Source organism: Rhizophagus irregularis, chromosome 15 (genome assembly GCF_026210795.1).
Source record: "Rhizophagus irregularis chromosome 15, complete sequence".
NCBI classification, from domain to species: domain Eukaryota; kingdom Fungi; phylum Glomeromycota; class Glomeromycetes; order Glomerales; family Glomeraceae; genus Rhizophagus; species Rhizophagus irregularis.
The window spans coordinates 1,167,359-1,184,664 of NC_089443.1; the positions used below are offsets into that span (position 1 = coordinate 1,167,359).

The 17,306-nt window shown below is 27.8% G+C and overlaps 2 protein-coding genes across 2 annotated transcripts; one reads left to right on the forward strand and one right to left on the reverse strand.

Moving 5' to 3' along the window:
• Positions 1–6,340: 6,340 nt before the first annotated feature.
• On the forward strand, positions 6,341–7,117 carry OCT59_007008 (uncharacterized protein; the record flags this gene model as incomplete). The annotated part of the gene is made up of 2 exons (XM_066142105.1): positions 6,341–6,593; positions 6,912–7,117. 2 exons carry the CDS (start codon positions 6,341–6,343, stop codon positions 7,115–7,117), a joined length of 459 nt encoding a protein of 152 aa, XP_065998447.1.
• A 5,131-nt stretch (positions 7,118–12,248) lies between these two features.
• On the reverse strand, positions 12,249–16,650 carry OCT59_007009 (uncharacterized protein; the record flags this gene model as incomplete). Its single annotated transcript, XM_025329235.2, has 2 exons — positions 12,249–14,350; positions 14,439–16,650. The coding sequence occupies 2 exons, from the start codon at positions 16,648–16,650 to the stop codon at positions 12,249–12,251; spliced, it is 4,314 nt and encodes a 1,437-aa protein (XP_025187716.1).
• Positions 16,651–17,306: the final 656 nt, after the last annotated feature.

Here is a 17,306-nt window from a genome sequence, read left to right on the forward strand (position 1 = left end):
AGAAAGGGAGAAAATTAGTATCGCGCACCATAGTCCGATAGAATCACGTAATCATAATAAAAATATTTGTCAACTTGTGTCACACTTCCACATTTTTCATTTTTTATTAAGTAAAAACCTAATTGTCACCCTTACATGTGTAATTTCTTAATGTCGTAATTCTGGCTAAAATTACCCCGCTTTAGAACAAAAAAATTGAATGATTTTCAGTGATCAACGACGGTGACTCAATTGAATTATAAATAATGAATTGGGGAAAGATAATAAATAATTTAAATTACAAACTTACAATTCTTTTCATTTAATTTTCATTGATAGATTCGTACAAACAAAATCAGATTTATATACACACCCGATGAGGCTGTGTAATATATCAGTATTCTTTATATAATAAGTTAATTAATTTATAATATATATATTTTTTTTTTACTAAGAAAATTTTTGATGACACAAACAAAAGAATACCCGATATCATTCAATTTGAAACAAATAGAATTTGAGACATTTTTTTTCTAGGATTTGTGGATTTTCTTTTCTAGATTCATTCTAAGATTTAATATATAACATAAAAAAAGATAATTACATTTGTGTCACGTATCTCTTTATTTTGAGATTTTTTTTTTCAAAAATTCATTTATCCGGCCTTTTTTGGATGTGACACGGAGCCTTAAAGATTTACAAATATATCGTTCTTAACCTGTGCGATGTGATTTTAATCCGCATAATAAATTTTAGAATAAGGGGTCAAGCACCGGGAGAATCAAATCCGATACTTTTGCAAAAATCAAAGATTTAAGCTTAGCTGTTAGTAATACAATTAGATCCGGTCTTTTTTATGTTATGCCATATAATTCATATGATTCACATAAATTGGGGCAATCATTTAATTCTAGATATCAATCAGACATCGTGCTTATGAACCAATGAGATTACTACCTCAAAAATTCCCATGTTAAGAATTAGCATGCTTTGAAACGGAAACAATAATCCGACTGTTAAAATAAAAAAAAAGGAATTGTGAATCCGAAGAAATAATAAAAACGATTCATAATCAGAAAAATGACCAAGACAATGAAAAAAGAAATCGATTATATCAAAGGTACATAACTATTTTCTTTGTATAACTTTTTTATCTTTAGAAAATTTTTTAGTATTATAGTAGTTATTTGATTATTTCCTTTTATTAGATTATAGTATTATATTAAACATGTATTAAACCCTTTTACGCCGATTTTAACTTTCATTAGACTTTTATTTGGCTTTCATTGATCTCATTACTTCTCGGGCTTATACTCCGCAACGAATCATTGGAATTTAATATATTAAAAGGAGTGAAATCTAAATAAAAGATGTTTATTAATATTTTGAGGAAGAGATAAATAAATTGTAGATGACCTTTGATAAAATTCTTAGTGTTAATGACACGTAATTAATAACTAATAACTTACTTTCAATATTTTAGTAAAATGGAGGTAGATTGAGTGCTACGGAGATGAGTGGTGTAGGGTCAAGGAGATGTGTAGTGTATGGTCTCCTATGTGACAGTTTACACAGGTGATAAATAACACGACACGCCAAACACGTGATTTGGAGTGGGCCGAAATGCTATTAATCACCTGTGTATGGTTCACACCCCTTATTTTACACACTGTTACACACTGCTAAATATCACCATACACCACACAGGTGGTCGACCCTACACCACTGGTATTCGTCTTACCGGGTAGATTTATCATATCCCTAACTTTCTATTATACAATGATGTTTTACAAACCTTATTTTATTGGAAGGTGGTATGTGACGTAAAGGATCGACGAATAAAAAGTTTATAACTACCGAAATAATCATCCGGATCATGTGCGGCAACAACATTTTTTTTATAATTTTAAGGTGTGCCCCGTAATTGCGGAATTTGCATTATTTCACGGATATCATTGATTTTCACTTCTGCGCCGTGAAAATCATGATATTGGTCTTTATTTTTTAAGCAATTGATCAAAATGTAATAATAGTAAAGTTTAACGACTTTTTTTTCTTTTTCTTACAAAAAAAAAAATTTGTTTCCAACATATAGAAGATCATGACAATATTGTGAAAAACACCATTCTTGCTCTTACCTATATTTGTACAGGACGGGTATTTCGTCAAATAATTTTGATAATATAAATTGAAAGGCATAGGCATACATGTATATTAGCTTTTGTTGCTTAATGCAACCTACGTTTAAAGTTCTTTATATATAATATATATAAACACATTTTACGTATAAAAAAAACTTTTTGAAAATTATAACTTAAATCCTACGCTTTTGGTCTAAATTACAAATAAATCATCCAATTTATTACAAAATAAAACTTCATTAAATTAACCGCTAACTATAAATACGTAACTATTTGACTATATCGATAGTAGATACTAAAATTCGATAAAGAAATTACCGACAATAAATTTGATGCATAGATCGGATGATCCGACATACCGACAATAGTTTATGCACACTCATTCTGAAAATTCCTGTACTAAGTTCAAAAAGTTCTATCATCAATAAAAAAAAAGATTCGGATCAAGATATGTGAACTTCATATTTGGATCATGCATAAAAAATTTTCAGTGTTAATTGTCACACCTATATTGTATAATTTGTATTATGCATTGGTGTGATGTGTAAATCATATCCTTGCATAAAAAATTTTTTTTTTTAAGTTCAATTTGGTACTATAATTGGCGACTACTTTATGTATAACATAGTCTTACATAAGAAAAATCATTTAACTATTTTTGAAAAGAAGGCATGTAATTTTGAACAACATTTCACAAAATTCATGAGTATGATACTTGGAGAAGAAATACTTTATTCTGCGCCACGCTTAATTAAATTTTATAATAATAATTGGGTCACTTAATGATTTTATTGTTACATTTTAACATCTATTGTTTGGATCTATTATCAATCATTATCTATATTCTATACGTAGTTTTGTGTAATTTTAACATTTAAATATTATATAAATACGTCGTTTTCTTTTATCCGTCTTCCACCGAATTTTAAAAAAAAATTTTTTTTCTAAAATCTTGATATATACACCTCATTTTCCTTTCTCTCATTTCTTGATTTTTTTTTCCTTTTTTTTTTACTCTTACTTTTTTTTTATATAATATTATTATATATATATAATATCTTATATCTTTTTATCTCTTCTCTAAGTATACGTATATTAAATTTATATATTTTTTTTTTTACCTCCTCCTTAAACCTTATTATACATATATTATACAAACGAAAATGCCTTCACAAAAAAGACAAAAACAACTAAGAAGACAAAGAATTATAAGAAGACATTTTCGATTTAACGTACCCATTAATAATGGAAACACATCGAGGCTTATCGCGAACCATTCTCAACAAAGTACAAATGATTTATTTATTGCTCAATTTTTCAATGGATTTTCTTTTCATTAACTTTATCTTATAGCCTATTAAAAAAAAATAATAAATGTACTGTATGTATCTTCCATTCATTATATAGTAGCATCGATTCATTTTAAGATGACCATTTTTTCTATAATATAGCCTCACTTTAACAGTTCAACTTCTCTTTAAGATAATAGGTATAGTTTATGATTTCTTTTAGTAAAATATGTATACTTAAGAATAACAACTGTCAAGTATATTAAAATAGTTTATCTAGTACTATCATAACAAGTTTTCAGTTTGCGAAGACATTATTGTTTGCGCAATCTGGTCACGTGAATATGAACGTTGAAGGCACGTGATACTGGACGTTTGGTTATTACAAAAATTACGGAATCGAAGCATTAACCTGTAGTTGCCCCAAAAGTAATATGTTCTTTCATTTATATGCTTAAATGTTAAAAATAACCATTTTAATTTCTATTTAAATTTTGTTATTTTGTGGCTCATTATCTTTGAGTATTACGTGAAATACTACATAAAAATAAATAGTGCATATTATTATGCATGATACATATAACCTTATCGAAATATCACATTAATTTTGTAAATATCCTTCATGATTGTGTAAATTGAAAAAAAAAGCTTATTTTTTTTAGAAAATAAAAATAAAAAAATAAACCCAGCCATTTAAATATGACAAAAAATAAAATCCTTACTAATACTATTTTTTTTCTTGCCCATTTTGCTAATGCCCTATAAGAAATATGTATACGGAAAGGATACGTTTTGTATACATTTTATGTACGTTTCTATAGATTCCGCATACAAATTCCGTATATTTAATAAGCAATTCATTTTTGAACATTTTTTAAAAAAACTAATGTATACGAAATGTATACGGAAAAAATTAATCATACGGAATGTATACGGAATTTTTAAACTTAATATTTTTAGAAAATAATTTTACAAAAATCTCGTATCATAACACGAGATCACGTGATTGTTTATTGTTTTGTTATGATACGTTTTTTGTTTTTTATATAAACCCTTACTTTGATGAGTTTGATCTTCCGATCTTCTTTTCTGTCTTTCCCTTCCTTCTCTTTTCTCTTGTCTTATTTTTGTTATTTTTTCTAAATTTTTCTTCTTTTTTCGTTACCCCCCTTTTAAAAAAAAATTTTTTTTTTCGTACTTCACTTTAAAAATTTTTTTTTCGTCACTCCCTTAAAAAAAAAATTTTTTTTTGATTTTATTCTTTATTCCCACTATTCCCACTCTTCTTTTTTGTAAAAAAAATTTTCTTCTTTCTATTTCTATTTCCTCTTTATAAAAAATTTTTTATTTTTCTAACTTTGACGTCCTCCCTTTAAAAAAAAAATTTTTTTTAACTTTCCTACTTCGTTACCCTCTTTTTAAAAAAATATTTTTTTTTGATTTATTCTTTATTCCCCTTTCTTTTTTATTTATATATATCCCTTTTTTTATTTCATAGGCCAGCAGATTTTTTTTTGTGAGAAGATTCAGTTTCTTTTTTCTTTTTTGTAGATCAGTTTGGGAGTCCTTTCCTTTTTGTAGGATTGTTAGGATTTTTTTTCTTTTTTAGGTCAGTTCAAATTTTCTTTTTTTTTTTGTAAGTTGGGTTCAGATTCTTTTCTTTTTGTAGGTTGTTTCAGTTTTGTTGCTTCAGAGTGTAGGTCAGTTTTGGATTTATTTTGTTGTTTTGGTTTCTTTTTCATCAGTTGCTTCATAATTCTTTCATTTATGTAGGTCAGACATTCTGAAGTTCTCTTTCTTTTTTTGTAGGAATGCTGACCTTTGGTGACTTGGACGATTGCAGATACTATATGAAGGGGGGTTTTGTTTCCAATTAAGTTAGACGTTCTTATGTTTCTTTTTTTTGTTTTTTTTTAGGTTGTTTGACTCCAAATGAACCTGAACTTATAGATAATTTTGATTGCAATAGGTGGTTTTAATGAGGAGGGAATTTTCATAATGTATTTGTATTTTGTTTATTTTTTATTTTTAATAAAGTAAAATTAGATTTATGTAAATATAATTATAGTAAACTGTAATACAAATAGTAAATTCAGTGACCAAATCGTATAAATTTCGTGATAAAATCAGTGATCAAATCATGTAAATTCCATATGAATTCCGTGCAAATTCCGTATCCAAACCATATTTTTAGTGATACGGAATTGTGCATTTTTCCGTATCCTATTATGATACGTTATTTCTAAGGAAAAAAATCGTATAAAAACTTTATAAAAAACGTATCCCAATTTTTTTATAGGGATGAAACTTTCAGTTCATCCACAAACCTGTTCGGAATAAGTTTAGTCATGTGGTAAACTTATATGATAACACTTTACATGCAACTAGTACAAAAGGGTGAATGTTCAATCGCTATAAAAAAAGTAAAGGACTTACTTTCGTCCTTTCATTCTCCTGTGATTCCTATGACAAATTAAGCCCTATTAAAATTTTCTGAAAAAAAAAACTCCGATGAATGATAGTTTTTATTCCAAAAAGAACTCAGGCATGTGATCAATTTTCTAAAAAATTTTCTGTAGGGAGGGCAATTAATTCTATTTTCAGTAAACCTTATTTATATTATAAAATTGAAAAATAAATTATATATCATACAAAAATAAATTGATGTTTTCGATAAATATAGGTAACAAAGAAAGTGTCTAGGCGGGAGCTTATACTATACGGCATAGTACAATAGTAAAGAAAGGAAGATGATGATTATCGCACATCATATTCACGGCTAAAAATAATCTACTATCATAATTTAAGAATGGTCAATTGGTAACGTGACTTTATGACGTCTAATTGTCTTAATGCCGTAATTCCGGCCAAATCTATCCCGACCTCTTTAATTAATCCAAATCGACGATAGACAAAGTACTACCGTCGTAAATGATCAAATTTAGCTACAATGGATTCACAGCAAAAAATATCACTTTGAATTTTCAACCTTTATTATACCTTTTATTGATACATTCATGCAAGGCAGCAAAGCTTAAAAATCATAATCCACTACAAAATTTGTTAGTCGAATTTGTTGGTCGAAATCACATTGCTATTTCCTTAAATAGAATAGTTCAATCTTATTCAACAAATATATCTGTAAAGTCAATAAAATCAGATCAAATCATTAAAAGTTTAGAAGGTAAGGAAGATAAGAAAGGGTGTCAATTTGCGTCAGATGTCAGTTGACACTTGAAGCAAGAAATATATATATATGGATATTTTTACGCTATGCAATTTCAGAATCTTTCGAAATGGAAGAGGCATCTTGTCAACAATGAAATGCTTTTAATCCGAAAGAATTAGAAAACTGAATAGAGTGTAGTAAACCTAGTATTTCTTTTGGATGGTGCAAGGAATGTGAAGCTAATTCCATGAAAGAAAATTTTCCTTATTGGACGTCTGGAAATGAAGAGATTGATAAGTTAATTCAACATACTCAAATTAAACGCTACTCAAGTTTGTGATTACTTGGAATGGATCCCTTTTGAGAAATTTGAAATGGTTAAATATATCGGTAAGGGTAGATTTAGTAGTGTTTACTCAGCTCTTTGGATGGAAGGACCTAGATGGATTTGGGATGATGGTGCACAAGAAAGGACTCGAGCTGGACCAATGAATGATGCTTTAAAGCTTCTTGATAATTCACAAAACATTTCAACTTAATATATTTTTTCAATCTTAAAGAGGATTTTATTGTACAATTACTTTAAAGTAAATAAATAGTACTCTAATCTATTAACAACAAGCCTTAGTAAAGTTAACGCTAATTTTAGGCATGTGATAATCTCAAAATTTATAATGCCGGACCGAACTATGAAACGTTGATAGTAATTCTGGCTGACACTATAAATTTTGATAATCGAGTACTTTATTCAAAGTTAACTTGGCATATCACAAATCATGTCATGTCTATAATCTGCTTCATTAGCTGGAACGTTTGGTATTACAAAAGATCTAACATCAAGTTATATGATCGTAATGACTTTATCAATATCTTGACCATCATTGCAACGGAATTATTTCCTGGAGAGATATGATTGATATGTTATGGGGGAATCGCTGAAGGTCTTGAAAGAATTCATTCTGAAGAAAAATCCATGGGAATCTTCACGGAGGAAATTTACTTATCGAAGATGAAAAAGTATCTGCTCGTATTAGTGATGTAGGACTATATGAACCATGTAATTATGATAAAAGTAGAAGTCAAATATATGGGTCCTACCATATGTTGCACTGGAATTTTTACGTAGCAAAAATTAAAGTGCTGCCTTTGACATATATTCATTTGGATACAGGTATAATAGAGCTCATGATATTAATTTAGTAAAGAATAAACGTGATGATGAAAGATTCGAAATTTCTGATTTTACGCCTAATTTTAATTCAGAATTAATGTAACAACGTTAAGGATAATGATCCAGGAAAACGTCCAACCGCATCCTATTTAAATGAAAATTTAGAAGAATGGATAATTTTAATCTGTGATGATCCAAATCCTTCAAAAATTTCAGACAAGAATTCTATTGCAGAGGAAAAGAGATGGAGGAAATTTCTCAATTGTCTAAAAAATTTTCATCCGGAAGTACTGTACATTCCGAAGCACTTTCCATTCAGATTATCCTCATAATTATTAAATTATATAATATTAGTTACATACAGTATATGATGTAATTATAGTAGATTTTCAGTACTGAAAATTTTAGTAAAATGGAAAAGATTTATCATGCCAACAAGGAAAATTTACCCGAGAAAATTGAAAGATGTGGTAACACTCTTTTTGGACGGTGTTTGCGCCTGTGATTGCTATAATTTGAAAGGATGGTGCAAAAGTATGGACTCGAGCTGGCCAATGAATGTCGCTTTAAAGCGTCTCGATAATTTACAAAACATTTAAAACATTTCGAATTTTACGAATTTTACATTAAATCATGTAAATTACTATTTTCAGTAATTTTGACCAAATTTATAGAACCAAGTTTTAACGCGTGACTTTACTACGGAACACTACGCTAAGATTGTCATTTTGCTACTGTAGCTTTTATCTGGAATATTTGGTACTACTTCGATCGTAATGAATCTTTGTCAATATCTTGACCATCATAATGTAATTCTTTCCTGGAGATATGTTATGGGGAGCGAATCACTGAAGGTCTTGAAAATCTATTGGAAGAAAGTTACTTATTGTATCTAAAGATGCTCGTATCGGTGATATGGACCATGTGACTATGATGGAAGCATATTGGTATACTAAAAAATGGAGTTTGGTTAGTTTTCAATATATGGGATGTGAATCACCATGATTAATCTAGTTTTTGATATAGACCTGATTATTAATGCAGACATGAGACCAACCATATATTGCACCGAAAGATAAAGATCCTGGAATAATAGATAGAGTACAGTACATGATATTAATTTGGCAAAAGATTTATATAGATTCAAGGCGATGATAATCCGAAAAAATCAGGAAAATGGATTATTTTAATTTGTGATGATCCAAATATCCAAATCCTCTGTTGCTGAAGAGAAAAGATGATGGAAGATGCTTTCCAAATTGTGTAAAAGGTACGTCCCAAGACATATTGACACATAATTATAAAATAAATTTTTACTTATATTATCGAGATATTCAACTTAATAACTAACAATTTATTATTATTTTTATAGATAGTATGCAAATTTAATTTCCACAACCATGATTTACATGATTAATGTAGAAGTCGAACCGTTTAGTAAACTATCAAGACGTTTCAAAGCAACATTCATTGGCCCTGCTCGAATCCATTCTTGTGTGTCGTCATCTCAAATTTATCTATGCAACTTAGAGCCGAGTAGAAGCCATCTATCCTTATCAACTCTGCCGCAAGTTTAGGTAGTGTATCTTAAAAGATATATTACTCCATATTATCAGACGAGCATTCTATTGATAAAAAAATGATTAAATGATACAGAAAATTAGTTTCTATTGTTACAGTAAACAAACCAAAGATCCAGGGATGTCGATCCGGGCTACCATGAAATTATCGCCCTTGAATTAATATATGCTACACAGTAACAAACATGAAATTTTTCAAAAATTAAAATTTTTTTTTTTTTAATAAAGGATAAAAAATACTTTACGTGAACGATTTTTATCAATACATCAATAAACAATGAAAAAAATGTAGGATTCAATAAATAAAAACATGTATACGTAATAGTCAATTTTAGCATGCAAAAGTTAAAAATATAACGTAATAATAGCCATTTTAGAAGTAGTATATTACACAAATTAATAATAATTGTTTGTTACCCGGTTCCAGTGAGGAAAAAAAACAAAGTTCATATGAATATTATTATTAATGTTACAATAATGTTCATTATATTACATAACATATTAAAATTGTTGTTTTGATAGATCATATTGAATTATAACAATGAATATATTAAATATAGGATTTTTTTTTTTATCGCTATGGCGAGTCCTCAACTGTCACGTGTTTAGCAAATGTATCATGTGATTTTATTGGTTAAAAATATAGCAATAAATTGTACGAATTAATTAATTAGTTCTTAGCATTATGGTATTAATACATTTTTCTATACATTTTATACATTTTTCTATTAATGTCTTATTATACACTCTAAGTAATTACCCCAACAGATTGTTCCACCAAATGTTATAGTTATACTTCTTATTCCTAAATATAATAATAAGGTCAATATAAAGAAACAAAGATGTAAGTAAAAATTGACACCTGATTATTACCTTGTAATTCTTTTGATAATGGCCAACTTTCCCACATTTCCTGCAATGTCGTTGATTTCGTGTTTTAGGTTTGGGAATTTCAGTGGATGACTTAAATCTTTTGGTACCTAAGGGTCATTCTTTGCCACATCTCTTTTTTGGATTTTGCAAGTGTCCTTAGTTGAATTGGATTCGTAGGTGCGTCCATGAGAACAGATATATGAACGGCGCCAGATGACTTCTCCATCGCGAAGTACACGATCTTTGATAACACGAAATCCTTGTTGGTTGGCCCATCACTTATAAAACCTTCGCACTCCTCCCACGACCTAAATCTTTTTCCTGAACATAGTAATACATGGTCATTTTCATTAGATAAAATCATTACGTCATTACTGTCATCTACAAAAAAAAGAATAAAAAAGGATAAAAGGATTAGAAACCTAAACCAACTATCCTTACCCTAACCCTAAGCTACTCCAAATCAACATCATTTTGAAGCCAAAGTTTCTAAACCTAACCAACTATCCTTACCCTAACCCTAAGTTACTCCAAAGCCAACACCATTTTAAAGCCAAAATACCTAACCTAACCAACTATCCTTACCCTAACCCTAAGCTACCATGAAGCCAAACATACCATGTGTAAAGTCTGAATTTTTAGCAGTTTCGACCACTTCTTCCATAGGGTAGTTTTTACATTCAATATAACGAAAGAAAAGGAAGGTTTACATTCAATATCAGTGAAAAAAAAGTGTGTTTGTGTATAAAAAAGAGTGTTTGTGTATAGTTAAACTGAGAGAGAGAACAACCGTGACAAAAGAAAAGGAAGGTTTACATTCAATATCAGCGAAAAAAAAGAGTGTTTGCGTATAGAGAGAGAACAACCGTGAGAAATACTGATCGATTTGATAATCAAAAAGCTTAATAATGATTACAGCACGTGATTATAGTATTTTACATCATTACACTCGATTTACATAATTACATCAATACATCATTACACAATAAATATTACAGATCACATGACAAATGGGGACTAGCGACAAATCGCACCAGCGATAAATGATAATTTTCTTTCTTTTTATTATTTTTATCACACGATAAATATTAATATTTTACGTTTCTTTGAAATTTTTAAAGTTTGTTTTAGCAAGTATTAAAGTATTTATATATATTAATTTTATATATTTTGGCTTTTTGTATAAATAGCACCTTTTTTAGTTAGGTATATGTTACTTTATCAGTTATACAGCAGAGAATTTTAAAAATAAAGAAAAAAAAAATTTTTATTTTATAAATATATAAAGTAAAAATTTTTCTGTATTGTTTACGGTATTATTCAATAAAAATATAATAAAACTATTTAATACTTAAAAATTTTATTTTTATTGATTTTTTTACTTAAATATTAAAAGTCGGAATTTTTTCGCGATTTTTTTTTTCAAAATGTTACACGAGATCAACCAATCAAAATTTAGACGCCACACTTTATATCACGTACCCGAGCTTTTTTTGTTGGTTACGCTGAGGAGTTGGGTCATTTAAGCTTTTTCAATGATCCAAGATTGTTACCTAAAAAACTGAATTCAACTATTAAGGAACTAACTAAATAAAGAAAACAAAATATTTATATGCACTTGGAGATAAGGTTTGAAATTCTTCAAATTTCGAAAAGTAAACTAGCTATCCAACCAAAAAGAACTTCAAAATAAATTAAGACCAGACTTTAACCAATTTTTAAATCATTCAAAGATAATTAATAGAGTCAGAAATATTAAATATTATCTGTTTAACTGATTTGACATGTAGATTTCAAAAATAACCAGTATTTTTGTAAATATACGAGAAATAGAAGTGCAAGTGAGGGTTAAAAATAGACCAAAAGATTTCAATGCTGGATGTGAATTTCTCCAATTTGTACGAAACGCTTTTCCTATGAATTCGATTTCTGAATATTACTCGTTTAATTTTGGAAATTGAATTACTAACGAGTAAAAACTTTTATAACAAAAGTACTACATAAATGACCAATAAAGACTGCATAACATTAACGTGGTTCTTATTCTTAATTTATTAAGGACTTGAGTTGCGTTTCTAATTTAATTTTTTCCTCTTGCTTATACAGAATATCTCTAATTTCTTCTTCAGTTAATTCGTGTTTTTCAATCAATTTTCGTCTAATTTTTTCAAGTTCTTCGGAAGCATGGCCATCGTTAGTTAGAATAACATTTTCTTGTTTTTTCAAAATATTATCTATTAAAAGCTTCCCTCTTTTACCAAGATCATGTTTTTTATCAATTTTATTAACTAATTCACTTATTTCGGTTTGTTGAGTTTGAATTTGAGAAAGCAAACCACTTATTTCCTTTTTTTCTCCATTTAACTTATCAATAAATTCCTCTTTATTTTTTATTTCATTATTAAGTGCAGTAATTTTCTTCTCATTTTGTTGTTTGAGCTCGTTAATAAATTTCTCTTTTTCTCTTAAGTTTTCTTCTTTATTTTTTATTTCATTGTTAAGGGCAGTAATTTTCTTCTCATTTTGTTGTTTGAGCTCGTCAATAAGTTCCTCCTTTTCTTTCATTTTGTTATTGGTATCGATAATTTTCTTTTCGTTTTTTTGTCGGAGATTACTAATAATTTCCTCATTTTCTTTTAAATTGTTTTTCTGTTTTTCAAGATCACGTTGTAAATTTTCTTTATCCTTCTGAAGTTTTTTGAGATTGTTTCTATGCTCAATTTGTTCATCTTGAAGGGCTTCCTTGATTTTTCTGATCTTTTCATATTCATCCTCCATTGTTTTAGCTATAGCTTCGAGTTTTTCTTTTTTACTTTGTGACAATTTTATGTCCTTCTCCAAGTCATCCATTTTCTTTCTCAATTCAGATGTACTTGTTTTAGAAAAGAATCCCTCATGTTTTAATTTTTTTTTGAGACCGCCCAGTTCATTTTTTTTAGCTTCAATTTTAGATAAAGATAATTTAATCTTGTTTAACTCATTTTCTAAGTTGGTAGTTTTATCTTCTTTGATTTTTAATTCCTTACTTTTTTCTTCTAATTGTTTTTCTGATTCTTTTATATCTTCCTCTTTGATCTTTAAATCATCTTTTAATACTTTTATTTCGTCTTCCAATTTTTCTTTTTCCACTAATTTCTCGGCAATAAGGGAATCTAGTTTCTCCTCTTTTTCTTTTATTTTTTGCTCAGTTTGTCTATAAACATCCTCTTGCTGCTTCAATTTGGCATTCAATTCTTTGACCATTTGATTCAAATTATTGGTTTCTTGTCCCAAATTCGTTAATTTTTCCTCTAACTGTTTATTTTTTTTCTTTAATACCTCTTCTTTTACATACAATTTATTGTTTTCATTTTCAAGTTCTATAAGTTTAGCATCTAAAGTTAATTTTTCAATCTGTTTGATTTGATTTTGGAGAGTTTCGTTTTCTTTAATTAATTTCCAGTTTTTTTTCCATGCTTTCAAATTATATCTACCTTTAAAAGCATCATTAGAACTCATAGTGTATGTCTTAAGTTGTTCAAATATTCTTATAACCTTGGCTTCTGGTCTTTTATCAGCTGAACACTGAAAAATTTTAATACTATCAGGTAAGTATTCTAGACCCGAATCTATATCAGTATCATTAATACTTAAATTCTCTAATTTAATTAGATTTTTCAAAGCTTTCAAACTACCATAAAAACGGTTATATATGCCTTGTTCGATTCTAATTTCATCAGTGTTTCCTATGAGTAGTACATTTAAATTAACTAAACGTCCAAAACAATTTAAATTCTGAGAAAATGAATTATCAAGTAAATTTATATACTCTAATGTTTCATTATTTGCAGCGGATAGTTTCAAATCATTAAGTTGATTATAATTAGCTGTAACAGATCTAATATTTAAACAATTACTTAGATCTAAACTAATTAAATTGTTTCGGGAACAATTAATTTCAGTTAACTTCTCATTTTTACTAATATCTAGACTAGTTAATTTATTATTAGAACAGTCTAATTTTTTTAAATTAATAAAATCGGATAAATCTAAATGGCCTTCTAAATTTTCATTAGTCATTTTTAATTCATTTAGGTTTGTTCTGTCTCCTTTTATTGGATATAGTATGTCTAGGTATTTTTGTGTATTTGTTTGCTCTAATTGTGGTTCTGTAATAAAATTTTCGATTAATTTAAAATTTGTAATTTGTTCATATTATTTGTAATTATATAAAAAAAAAAAATAATAATAACATACCCCTATAATTATTTTTATTTAAAATATATCCCATAGAATATCCAATTCCATCAATATCAATCTTTGAATTTTCACAATCTGAATGTAATAGCGTGCAAATAGCTAATTCAACATTAGATTGAGTTGAATTAACTATACTTGAATTTGAAATATCAAAATAAACACAGTCCTTTGACCATCCAGTAAACTCAATATTCATAGCCTCAAAACATTTAATAGAGATATCATATCCTTGAGATAATTGATGAGAAGTTTTAATTGAATAGGAAGGATTGTTGCGTTGTAATGTAATCGTCCTCTTAAAACAATCGACCTGTATTTCTCGATTGTTTGGATAAAATACTGATAATTCTGAAGGATTTCCGATGATCATCCATACGATATAACATTCTTCTATACTTATATTTGTATTATTTGAAGTTTCTATTGTCGCGGAAAATTCATTAATTTCATATGATCCAAATGTAATAAAAATATCATCCAATTTTGAATTATTTATTGAAACGATTGATCCAAAAACTTCGTAATTTTTATTGTCTAACGATGGTTCTATATTTATAATTTTCTGTTTAGTAATATCTGAACTCTTTAAATCAACAATTCCAGTCATTATAATCTTAAATTTATCTTGCTCATTCAAAACAGTATCTATTCTCTTCGTTTGTTCTACTTCAAGAATATTATATAAAGGAATTATATTATTGAGTTCAATGACTTCTAAGTCATCCTCTGTATTTTGAATCCATTCAGGTAAATCAATTTCTTCGATAATTTCTCCTTTTTGCGTTAAAAGACAATTAATACCATAATATGTTAAATGCGGTGCTAAAGATTCAAATGCTGGTAATGCAAAATCAATCTTTTTCGATATATTAGATAAATTTCCTATGATATTCTTAAGAGATTTTCCTAATAAGATATTTAATGAAATAAACCATCCATATTCGTCGAAAACTTCTTGCAAACATATAAGTGGTGTCATACTTTTAAGTGCTTTATCTATATCTTTCTTAAGTTTTTCTGTAGGTTTAATATTATCTCTATTTAATGAAATTTTATATCGTTCACATTTTACCAAAAAGTGTACGTAATCCTGATAACTTAGATCATCTGAAACTTTAATAAACGGAAAAGAGCTTATATCTTCATTACTATTAGCTGAAATGATATTATTATCAATCAAAATTTCTTCTAAAATGGTTGTCGGTTTCACCATTTCTAAATAAAATTTATTACTTGATTTTATATCAGGAAAATTAATTAAATCAATAGCTTTTTCCTTGCAAATTTTTAATTCAAAATTTTGATCAATTATTAACCCTTGAAAAAGTTGAAATTCTTTAACCCATCTTACGTATTTTGAATATTCAACCCAATTTTCTAAAGTTAATTCCTCTTTAAAATTAGCAACTCCAGATTGTTTCTTATCTGCAAATGATGTTGTATCGAATTTTAATTGAACGAGATTATTATTAGAAATTATTTTATCCGTATCATCTTGGAATAAATTATTCATCCAATCGGTTAATTTTTCATGAGTATCTAAATTTTTTCCGTCTGTTGTTGTTATTTTTGGAAAAAAATTCTGAGCGGCGGGCAAGTTATTAAATAGAATTTCTTTCTTATTTTTAGCCGAATCATACGCCCAAGTTAAATAAGAGTAAAAAATATCGATTTGTTTTGAATTGACCGATTCAAGCCCATTGATAAATAATTTATCACCAATTAAAATCCTTATTGGAAATAGATGGCCATGCATTTCATGTATTTTTCCTTCATCGTCATTCATAAAGTTTGAAAAAGATTCTGATAAATCAGCAGTAAAAGTAATTTCAACGACAGGAAAATTAATACATAGTATGTCTGATGGTCGTAGGGACTCGTCAAGTTCAACTTCAACGTCGTTATCATCAGAATTCGATAAATTTACATGAGAGCTACGATCATTTCGGTCGTTTACGGAAGTATACACAAAAGGTTGACCCTCATATAAACTAATATTCCATCTGACATCATCATTTAATACAGCTTGTTTACTTTGTTCTATATTACTCAACTTAAATGGTTGAATTAATGATTGTAGGTTAGATAGTAATTCTTTTATTGGGTTCAATTTCTTCGATTTTAATGTTGCTAATACTTTCTGAATTGATGATATTTCGTTTAGACAATAATTTTGAATTTTATTCTCTTCTTTTATTTGTTGATCCATTGAAGTGTATCGGTATGTAAAATATAGTATTTAGGATAAGATAAACAGATAAACAAAATATTTATTGTTTGTTTTGTTTGTATTGTTATAAACAATACGATAAGTTAATTATACAATTAATTATTTATATTGAAATTTTGTCACACGTCACCTGACGTTATCATTGAGTTAATTATCTAACCACTAACCATAATAATATTTTTTTTTAAAATTCCTGATTAGGAATTATTTGAATGGATCATAGTGATAATAGATGTACAGTACCATGCTGTGTACTGCATTTTGACAAAAAAGACTTCATAAAGAATAATGATAAAAAGAATATTAGCTAGTCGAATTTATTAATAGCCTGATTTTTTAAGCAAATTGCAAAGTCACTAACAGCTAAAAATGTCGCTATAGTGTACAATGCTTAATCATTGCCTATTTATTAAGGAATTTCTGAATAGAATTTTTAATGTATCATGATTTGAATCTAAGAATTTTTGGAACTTTCGAAAGAATAATGATAAGAAAAATTAGTAATTAAAGTTTATGTAACTCTTAATTGTATTGTTGCAGCAATAACACTAAAAATGTCTCTATAACGTCTATTTTCTAAAGATTGTGAATTGGAATGTATCATGATTTCATAAATTTTGAACCTAGAAAGCAAT